This window comes from Filicampus tigris, chromosome 13 (assembly GCF_054856515.1).
Source record: "Filicampus tigris isolate MCC_2025a chromosome 13, RoL_Ftig_1.0, whole genome shotgun sequence".
Taxonomy (NCBI): domain Eukaryota; kingdom Metazoa; phylum Chordata; class Actinopteri; order Syngnathiformes; family Syngnathidae; genus Filicampus; species Filicampus tigris.
In genome coordinates, this window is record NC_141229.1 from 17,984,772 (window position 1) to 17,995,983 (window position 11,212).

The following is an 11,212-nucleotide window of genomic DNA, read 5'->3' on the forward strand; positions in this document are numbered from 1 at the left end:
CAAGAGATTTGTTGAGTTGAAGTTCACTTCCAAGCAAATGTCTATTTTAAAACATTTAACATTTTGTGTGCAACACAGATACAGTGGCCATTAAAGGGTTAAAACCTTTTTTAATTTAACTTCCCTAAAACTGGAGTAACCTTGGCAATACTGTTGACCTTATCTCTGCTTTGGCGCTCATATCGGCCCACTGTATCCACTCTGCTATTTTCTGGGACAATCATGTTAAATCGAAATATTCATTATGGTTTGAGCTGTGGGTGGCAATTATCTTGAGGCTTGGCAGTGGTCCCCCTTTTACAAGTGACAGTCAGTGTGGTACACGGTGTAGCTATGATGTTCTTTTTGATGGCAATTTTTTGAGTCAGCAGGAAAAAAAACAGTTGCCACGCAATCCTGAAAAATGGCATAATTTATTGTATGCTGTTGTATGAGTTTGAATTTTCCACATTGTTCCTTAAAGTAATGGTTATACTCCTTAATTTGAACATTTGGATCTGTAGTGCATTTTTGCTAGTGATTTAGATCAGTCAAAGTGTTGTCATCACAGGCCCTGCAAGAAGCCCCTGTCACCTTCATGCACGGTGCAGATGTCGGACACGAAGGATTCCCCGATGCCGATCCCTCTCCTCGCAGCTGCCGTGGGTGATGAGTCACGGACTGTGATGCTAGCTTACGGCAACTATCTACAGCCTGTAATGGAGAGAGTGGTGAGCGCACAGGCAGTTGCTTCATTGCATAGCGAGCTGTTTTATAGCTAAAAAGATGCATGTGGTTACTCTAATTTTGGGTATCACTGTCTAATCCTGGTCGACGGTTTGTGCTGTTGCAAATTCATTTGGCTCTTTTTATGTATTCCATTAGATAATGAACAAATAATAATGTCAAATGTATTGATCCATTTTTTAAATGACCTTATTTCAACCTCTTCTTTTGCAGGATATCAACACAGCTGACAGACATGTTTGTTTGACGCGGAATGTTCAGACCACATTGTCCCTTTCCATCGCATCTACCATTTCCAAGGTAGCCGTCAGGATTTTTACGTCCCTGGAGTCTACATTTCTGTGTGCTGTCAGATGTATGACTATTGTTATCTTGCTCTGTCGATGCTGACCTTTTTTGCACCTCTGATATTGAAAGCAGTTACAACACAAGAAAATGGCCGTAAACATTAATTTAGAGCCACAATTTTGATTTAGATCAAAGAATATTCATGGTAGATTGCCCCAGGTAAAGTACAGACCCAAACCCCGTTGAGTGTCTTTGGCAAGACTTGGAAAAATTGCTCTTCGCTGATTCTGTCCATCCAGTCTGGCTGAGCTTGATCTATTTTACAAAGAAGAATAGGCAAAATATTCATTGTCTACTCTAAATGTGCAAAGCTGGTCGAGACAGATCCCAAAAGTCTGTCATTGCCGCCAAAGTTGCCTCTATAAAGTATTAAGGCAGGGGCTGGGTACAAATGCACACCACATTTATCGGATTATTTGCTTCACATTTGGACAAGTATGTATCATTTCTATTCCATTTTATAATTGCATGCTACTTTGTGTGGGTGGATACATAAATTCTCACTTAAAAAATTAAGTTTGAGATCGAAAGGTGGCAAAATGTGAAAAATTCAAGGAATATGAATACTTGAATTATTCACTCTGCAAGTGTAGGATGAAGGGAGAAAAACGCTTGCCTTCTATCATCTACAGGTGAAAACCCCAATTGTCAATGCCAAGAGCAAAGTGCTGGTTCCTGGCCTTCCTGGTCATCAAGCCCCAGTTAAGGCAACTGAGAAAAGGAAGAAAGACACAGACTCCAAAGAGGTTTGTAAAGTGTGTACCTGATGATGAATAACAAATGCCAAAACGTCACATTCTATTTATGTTTACCTCTAGAAAAAGAACAGCCTGCCCTAAACGCTCTTGTAATTGTATTGACGGACTCAATGAACTTATATGCACATCTCATTTTGTTTCGCTTCCCTCTTCAGATGTCAATAGCAGAGCGTCTTGGTGAAATTGATCTGCAGTCTACAGTGTCCACCGAAAAGGGAGCTCCTAAAGGGACGCCCTCTTTACAGACAGACAATTTTGCAGTGTTGCTGGTGCAGGGCCTTGAGAGCAGTGACAGCAACATCCTAAATGTAAGTATTCCTCTCGGGGTCTTTATACAATACAGTTAAGTTTTAATTCGCCTCCATTATATTTCAAGTACATTAGTGCATACAGATACGAGTTCAAATTTTCCGTGACCATGCTCGTAACTCAACTCGTAACATACAATGTTAAGAATTAAATGTCCCATTCCAAACCAATTGTTTTAATCATCTTTCATGTACGGCTGGGCAATATTGCTGAAACATACTCCACGGTGATGCTTCCCCCAAGCAGTAACGTTGATAGACTTGCGTTAATCTTCATTGTTTATCCAATGTGAATGTAGCAAACTAAGATTGCGTGCATTTCAGTTGACCAACCGTCTTTGGTCTAATTTAACTTGTTAGATGCTCATTATTGGCATAGGACATTTTGTTTTACCTACCCGGTTGTGACATCAGTGCAATGGTGAGTGTCTGCGCCGCCTAATACCAGAGCTAGCACATCATGTTAGTTTGCGCAGTGTAAGCTTTTTCATTTGCATTTTTGAATGATCTATTATCGACATTCATTAATTGATTCTGAATCATTGACATCTACATCACGCTGCATCGAAGAATCAATTATTCCTCCCACTCATCAGTATTTTTCCCTTTCCTTTCACAGAAAGTTTTTCAGACTCGTAAAGAGATGGTAATAAAGAAAACTGTTGCTCGGATACCTCTCCCTGCTGTTTTACCGTTGGTGGAAGAGGTGAGTGTCAGTTCATATTCTGCAATGACACTAAAGTAGATCTTTGTCACGATGGATTTAAGCAAGCATTTTTCTTATAGATTACCAGGAGGCTCCAAGGACACCCTTTCACGTAAGTATAAGCATGGCATTCAGTTATATTAGATGCACTTTATTATGAGGGGGGACTTTTTTGCCCTGAAAAGTTCCTATGGGTTACTTATTGAAAAATGCTCCAAGTGGAATCTATCACCATCTCAAATCCAAGCACTTGTGAAAGCTTAGTGAAGGGTGGATTTTGTTCAAATCAAATAGTTATCTGGGTCATTGTTTACTGGTTGAATAGACATGTACTGTACATACAATAATTCATCATGAATGGCCCTGTCTGTAAAGTTCATTTTCTTTTCCCTCTGCACTTGTGCATTTTGCATGACACTGCTTTTATGCGAGGAAGTGAACTAATCAGTTTGAATAACTTTGTGTATTCAATTACCAGAGTAATCGATGAATAATCAATAGGATAATTGATTCTAAAAAGATTTGTTTGTGACAGCCCAACTTCACTTAGTTTCTTGTCTTTGTGTAAGTAGCCCTGCCTCCTCTGTTTGGACCAATGGCACAGTACAAATGTTGTCACCATGGCGTTCAAGGGTAAAACAAGGGAATTGAAGCAAGAGGACTTAAAACATTTTAAATAAAATTAAACAAAATTGGGCAAGAGGCTTCTAATTTACTGAAGTGGAACCCTTTAGGGTTCGACATTAGAGGTGGCCCTGGGCCACTACGTGACTGTTGGGCCACCCAAAATTCACTGATTCTGGCTTACGGTGAGGGCTGGAATGCTGTGTTAAATATAACATTTTATACAAAAAAAAATGGGGGTGCAACACTAATTTTCAGTGTCTTCACAAATTAATTTCTTAAATTATTAATATTGTATAATTAACGTAATTTGATCAAATGGCTGACGTACGTATCAAACTTATAGGCCTCCGTATTTATTAGTACCCGAGAAGCATCTCTCTGTAAGTGCTTGTAGGTGTTGTTTCCTTGCTTGGTGACTAACAGGACAGTGAACGAATCAGCGCGAGTGACTGCTGATGAAGTATGTAAACAAATAGGCATGTGAATAACCATTTATCGACTCAGAAAAAAAATAGTGTAATTTTGTTTCTCGAGCGATAAGTCAAATCGGAATTATTGTGACAGGCCTACTTGTGCGCAAACATGGACACTTGCGCAGTGTGCGACGAGTGGCCACTGGTTTTGTGGCACCATTGACCATTTTAACCATTTTTCCCTCTCCTTCTATCAGGGCTGTTCTGATGGTCCGGTGGCTCAAGGCAGTGCTAATGCACCACACGTCATACCTGTCTTCGGTGAGTCAGCGGTTTGCTCATTTGGAGCTGTGGCAGTAAATCCGAAACGATACATTTAAGTCATTGACATTGTCAACTAAAAGGCAGTATTATAAGTATCTTGAATGTGCGAAGTTAAATAAAAACATTTGTTCTGGTTAATAACGATTTTGTTCAAGTGTTTGGACAGTTCTGTCCTGTTTTCTGTTTCTATTGCTAACCTGTGTAATTCTGTGGTATATCCAACAGCTGCCCGACCTGGTTTCTCAGCTGGGAGTGCTTTATCATATGATTGAGAGCAGAGTGAAGATGTTCCACAAACTGACCAAGTTACATGGAAAGCTGTACCTCCTCGTTACACAGGTCAACTTGAGCAAATTTATGGCAAAGTGTAACATCTCATCCTTGCCACTTCACTGGTTGGTTGGGATTTAACCTTGCTACTTGATGCTTGAGATCCAAGCATCTACTGAGAGCATACTTAGTAATTGCTGTCATCAAAACAAATCATAATAAAACAGTCATTAATTACTTAATCTGAATCTGTTTGCATTGCAAGTTTTTGATTCATTTGTATCATCTATTAATGATACTAGAGCACAGTAGTGATGGGGAAAATGAAACTTCAAGATACTTCATGAACCAGTTGTATTTTTTTTGACTCCTCCTTCAACATAGGGCTCAAAGCACACTCATTTGTCATTTCTGAAACCGATTTCTTTAAACCAACTCTGCCATTAAGAGGAGTCAAAAAATACAACAACTGGTTCACGAAGCATCTTGAGGCTTTATTTTCCCCATTGCTAGGGCACGGTTTTACCAAATCTCTGCATGTCGTCACCGTCGGGTGGAATCCTTGCATCTCCAAAATTCCTACTTTTCAGAAGAAAAAAAAAAGAACTAACTCCATCTTGCTTAGTTACCAAACCTGTACTGAAGCATTAGTGATCCATTAAAAAAAACAAGCTCATTCAAATGTATCCAACTTTACTATTTTTGGTTGTTATGGTCTAAAAATCATATACTTTCAATCCTGAGGCGACATGCTGCTTGGCTGCGGCAGAGTGAGGGAAGATGTGAAGTTTTACAGCCCGTCTCGTACAATGGACTATTCGAGAATGAATAAATTTGTTCTCCAGCTATTTACAACACTTTGAATTGGTTAATAATGCGTAAAAATAACATATGTGGCATTAGACCAATAGTATCGATCCGTGAAAAAATATGAAATTGACCTTATTTGGCAATGTAAGGCTTAGACCCCACAGCAACAGTGTTGTATATAGTTTGTCTAGTATCAGAGCATTCTTTGCATTCTTTTTTTATTTTTGAGACTTATGAATGGACCGCAAAAACATAACACTGTTATTCTTTACCACTAGGTGGCAACAAGCACAAGCAGCAACAAGGTATCTGATGTTGATCACACAGCCAAGCTCGTGTATGAAGAAGGTAAGACTTTGTACTTATTCTAGCGTTGCAATTTTTTTGGCCCCATTTTATTTTCTTATGTTGAATATATTTTAAGTAATAATCTGTGGTACATTTATGTTTATGTGTAATATATTTTAAGTAATAATCCGTGGTAGAGTCATATTTTGGTAGTTCTTATGAATCCTGCTGATGTCACCATCAAAGTGAATTATTGGGTGAGGTGAACAGCAGCAGTTTGCTCGTGTGAAAGTTGAAAACTGTTGTTTTATTTCACCCTTTTAAGAAGTCCCAATGTTCCTTAGTTTAAATGGCTGCACTGCTTTCTTTTTATTTGTACACTTGTTTTCTTGTTAAGTCACCTCAACCTATTTTTGAAGAGTGTGTGTGTGTATATAAAGGTTTTTATTGGCAATTTTGCTCATAACCCCAACAATTTTGGATGTGCACTGCATGCAAACATTACACTTGTTGCATAGCAACAAGTGTAGTAGCATTCTTGTCTTTTGAGCAGGACATGGCCCTGCTCCGGTCACTTTCTTTCATTACAGTTACGATATAAAAAGCAGTGAAGGACCAAATAGATGCCTATTATGATCTGAATGAGGGAAGCATAAATGGTTTGTAGGCTTCCAAGAAAGAAGTTGGAAGTGTCTACATGAATGTTTCAGTGCTATAGGGTCCAATAGCTAAAACGTCACCGATTGCTTGAAAATTGTCAAACAGCCATTTAATGTACAAAGATGTACTTCCTACTGTCTTTATGGGTACTTGATCGCAACCTTCTTGAAGCTTCCTAACTGTCAGAACTACAATTGGAGAAGAAAGGTTGTTGTGTAAAATGTGAATGAAAAACAATGCAACCATTTGCAAATCCAAACTCCTAGCCCTATATTCAGTTCAATACACTACAAAGACTAATTTATCGGTGGCACGGAGGTCGACTGGTTAGCACGTCCGCCTCACAGTTCAGACGTCGTGGGTTCGATCCTGGCCCCGGCTCCCTGTGTGGAGTTTGCATGTTCTCCCCGTGCCTGCGTGGGTTTTCTCCGGGTACTCCGATTTCCTCCCACATTCCAAAAACATGCATGGTAAGTTGATTGGACTCTGTAAATTGCCCCTAGGTGTGATTGTGAGTGCGGATGTTTGTCTTTGTGTGCCCTCCGATTGGCTGGCAACCAATTCAGGGTGTCCCCCGCCTACTGCCCAAAGACAGCTGGGATAGGCTCCAGCACGCCCCGCGACGCTTGTGAGGATAAGCGGTATAGATAATGGATGGATGGGACTAATTTATCCTCAAACTGATAAACTTGGGATTTGATTTTTTTTTTTTTTTTTTTCAAATAATCATTTTAGATTTAACATCTGCAGTACATTCCAGAAACGCTTCCTTCCTTTTTTTTTTTTTTTTTTAACAACATTCAGTAAGCATTTAGGAACTAAGATTGAAGCCATTCTTCAGTTCCTCGACAGTGTACGACTCCCAGGACGCTGTTGTTTTAGTTTTTGCTTAAAGGCGAAGCCACCCCCAAAACATTCTTTGCAATATTATGTTCCATGCATCTTCACTAGTCAAAACACTGCATTCTGATTAATATTGTGTTTTTTGGAATGAGTTATAAGCAGTTAAATCCACCCGTTTTTATCCATCTCAGTGGGCTGACATTTTGTCACTTCTGTCGACTGAAAATGACATCAGTTGCCCATAGCTCAGGAAACGACAAATCACGACTCTAAATAAACTCTATTTTAATGGTAATGTGCTTAGAAGGGCTGAGAAATGTTTGAAAAACTGTCACAATCTAAGTATTTCATATCAGTCAATATTGACAATTACTGATTTTGTTTTAAACCTTCATCCAATTTAAGTGAACGAATACTCTCTTGCAGTGCATACATCATCGTTGACCAACCATCTTAGGACTACTTTATCTTTTTAGCGGACTCATTATTGCCATAGTCCATTCATATTTTACATGCTTGATTTGACCTTGAGTGCGATTCCGGTGTCGGATAAGGCTAACTACTGCTAGCATGTCAAAGACAAGAACTCCTCTACTTGTACACCATGGCTCCGTACATGGGTTTTTAATAGGGTTATCATGCATACTATAATTTAATTGTAAGAGCTGTACTCGAGTCGAGTGGTCATTTATTTGAGCAAAGTTACGGCGCTCACTCGCTAACAGCTTCTTCCTCGTTGGTTTAAAAGCTGCTTCTTCTTTGGTTTAAACGCTTCTTCATGTTTGGAGGCGGTAGCGCGCTGCCTACATCACGCACCATGCTGCGATCGGGTTTGTTTTTCTTTTTTTCTATCAAACATTTATCGAATACATTTTCTATTGGTATCGATCACGTGTCAATCGCGATACATATCGAATTATCGGCCCAGCCCTATTCTCACCTTTTTGCAAAATTTACCTGTTCACCTGATCAATGTCCCAGAAAGGAGTTTTTGAATATTCCTCAACTGCCTCAGGCTTATGTCGTCCCTGTCCTGGCTTTTAGGAGAGTGTTGTAGATAGGGATGGGAATTTCGACTAATTTGCCCGCCGACGAGTCTTAAATTTTATTTGCGACTAGTCTATAAGCAAGAAAACTTGAAATTTAATCCATATTGAATTCAAAGTTTAAAATGCAAATGTTTTGTGTATTTACAGTAGGGGCTATTTTAGCCCAAACATTAAGGACAGTTTGTTCATTTAAATTCTATTTTTGTAACAACAACTGACTGAATAAAAGTGAACAATTGAAAGAAAAATATATTTCTGATATATTTGCCAATGCAATGCATGGCATTTACTATGAATAATGTAATGGTACTGACTCCCAGTCCAGCGGGGTCTCATTCGCCATGTTAGGTGCATTATCATGCACACAGGCGACGACTTTATTTTCTAGTGTCACGTACCCATCACGCGCCGCAGGAGAGCAGCCAAGTTTTCAGCTGTGTGTCTTTCCTCCAAGGCGCATGAAGCACACAGCTGCGGAGATGTCCTTCGTCCACATACATTATACACATCATAGTCATGTAAGATTCGGTGGCTATGGACGTCCATCCGTCTGTAGTTATAGCAGTGTCCACATAGCTGGTGCGCTCAAACGCTCGTAGTATCTACTCTTTGTTATGGCTACTCTCGAGTTGGGGCGTTATTGTTTTGCGACTTGGCACCACGTAGCTACTCAGGCTCAATATGTATTAATTTTTCGAACCCTTTGCCCTCAACAAAAGAAAGCGGCAGCATATTGCGTCGTTTTACAAATTAGTTGGGTAATCTTAGCTGTGCGGTGAGCATCGCAGCGCCAGTCCGGCCGCTCTCATGCTCGTCTGCCTGGCCCCGCCGCTGTGTGGTTTCTCATCGCTCCGGGAGAGTGGTCTTAAGCGAGTTTATGCTTACAAAGCCTACAGCTGACCTTGTTGTCCTCTGCTGCATCAAAATACTGCCAAGCGGTGCCATTGTTTTTCGTGGTAGCTGCCTTTGGCACCTTCAGAATTTACTTTTCTAAATATTCTTCCTCAAACTTAGTGTCCCCGCCCCCTACTATGTGGGCGGGGGGGAGTGGAGCAATTCTCTCTCTTGGCGCTCAGCTTGTTCACAGAGGCCGAGGCGTGAGGAACAAGATGCGTGATTCTTAATGCAGCGTTTAACCGACTATTAAAATACTAAACGTTTAATACATCGTGGACGGTTAAACGACTAGTCGCGCACATCTCTAGTTCTAGACAAAAAATTTGCATCAAAATGCAAATGAGTGCACTTTAAAAAAAAAAAAAATGTAGTCCGTCCGTCAGTTTAGACATAAAATATCGTTTGTTGCATAGTCATTTGAATATTGGTTGAACGGGTTGAATAATTTTTTTTGTTTCTTTTTATTTGCATTTTACACATCACAACTTTATGTGGAATTGGCATTTGTATTTTATTTTGCCGTGTAACAAAGTTATTTTACCAATATTCCAAGTACAGTACAACTTTGTGAGTTGTAGAGGTTTGTTCTGATTAAAAATTCCATTTTGGTGTAGAACTTTGACATATATTCAGGGATTTATTATTTTGAGAACTTTTCTCTGATTGCATAATGCCACCTCCTGGGCACAGATGTTTATTCTGAATAAGGATCTGCGCCCATTCTTAAAATGTTTCTTCCTCCTCCTTTTGCCTTTTAATAGAATCTTCGGATGAAGATGAGGCTTCTGGACCAGAAGGTCTTGCGGATGAAGACTCAGATGTAAGTTTTGATAAGACTACTCCAAGTGAATGTTTGAAGTTTACAATGCAGCAAGCAGCGAAGACGCTTGTAGCAACTATGTCCGTCTTGACTATGCAACAGAAAAAGTTTAGTGTAGAGCGCTTTACTAGCAACATTTTCTTAGTTCAAGATGACTCTTACACACTTTTTATTATTCATCATTAGAATTGGGAGGAGGATGAGTTGATGGAGGATGACAAGAAAGAGCAAATTGACCAGGATGAAGAGGATCCCGACAGCAGGACAGATTCCAAAGCAAACGGGGAGGAAAACATGGAGCACGATAATGAGAGTGAAGAAGAATGACAAGTCAAACACAAAATGGACCTGAAAGAATTATATGTACTTTCATTTTAGTTTCATGATTTTGATTTTATTATGAAAAAAAGTATTGTTTTACAAAATCGAGGGACGTGATAGAAGTAAGCTGTTTGTCGTCCATTTTATGTTTAACGTTCGGCAATGATCTTGTTCACTGTCTTTTACACTCTGAAGACTGCCGACCTGAGGAAGAGGAGGGCAACACATTACGCAACATTAAATCAATGCTGTCCAACTGTCAGTTCTAGTATGGATTCCAGTTGTTTGTGGTCAGAGTTGTAAATGACTGACAAAAGAATTTGGAGATGTATCCAGGTTAGTCAGCATTTATGGGTTCTGTCATCTTGCAATCCATACTACAGCATATTGGTCTGCTGTGCTGAAGACAAGTTGGCGCCCTCTTATTGGTTGACTATAACTACACTTGCCATTTTGTGCCTGGTTCTTGGAGCTGGGATGCAGGCTTTTTATGTACAGAATACTGTTTGATCCAGAGGTGGACTCGATAAGACCATACATTATGCCCCTACACAACAATGTAAATCTGTATGTACAGTGAAGTGTTTGTATGAGCTCTTCCCTCTAAAACTATCCCGCAGAGGTCCTTGAGATTAAAGGAACTCCTGTAAGTCAGTCAAGTCTCCTGAAGGTTCTCTTTATTTCGACGTGTTGCAATTCTCGTTTTTAAATGAGTTATGAACGGACATGTTCTGATGTCCACTACCTTAAAACCAAACCTGGCAGCAGCCAAAAGGCAAAACGTGATTCACAGACTGAGTAAATGACTTTTTAATATGACTTAGGTTTTATAGGGTGGTATAGGTGTTCAAATGCCTTGTTTATTAGCCCATTAAATATTAGATTTACAATGAGATTTCAAAAAATGATGCAATAATTTGTATAATGTCTTAAAGAAGTCTACCCAAACATTCATTGCAATATGTTCTATGCGCCTTCGCTAGTCGAAACACAGCATTCTGATTAAAAATGCGTTTGTGGAATATGAGAAATCCACCCGTTTCT

General features: G+C 39.6%; 1 protein-coding gene across 2 annotated transcripts in view; it reads left to right on the forward strand.

Annotated features, from left to right (window-relative positions):
- The window catches only part of wdr43 (WD repeat domain 43), an 18,277-nt gene extending 7,455 nt beyond the window's left edge, over positions 1 to 10,822 (forward strand). Inside the window, exons 8-18 of one of the 2 annotated variants that reach the window (XM_086049377.1) lie at positions 551 to 710; positions 940 to 1,026; positions 1,707 to 1,829; positions 1,988 to 2,140; positions 2,760 to 2,846; positions 2,927 to 2,958; positions 4,144 to 4,207; positions 4,436 to 4,549; positions 5,569 to 5,638; positions 9,789 to 9,847; positions 10,034 to 10,822. In XM_086049377.1, coding sequence (XP_085905503.1) covers positions 551 to 710; positions 940 to 1,026; positions 1,707 to 1,829; positions 1,988 to 2,140; positions 2,760 to 2,846; positions 2,927 to 2,958; positions 4,144 to 4,207; positions 4,436 to 4,549; positions 5,569 to 5,638; positions 9,789 to 9,847; positions 10,034 to 10,174 — 1,090 coding nt within the window. In that variant the 3' untranslated portion in view covers positions 10,175 to 10,822. The remainder of the gene's footprint in view (positions 1 to 550; positions 711 to 939; positions 1,027 to 1,706; positions 1,830 to 1,987; positions 2,141 to 2,759; positions 2,847 to 2,926; positions 2,959 to 4,143; positions 4,208 to 4,435; positions 4,550 to 5,568; positions 5,639 to 9,788; positions 9,848 to 10,033) is intronic. The other variant, XM_086049378.1, reaches the window with a different exon arrangement.
- The last annotated feature ends 390 nt before the right edge of the window (positions 10,823 to 11,212 follow it).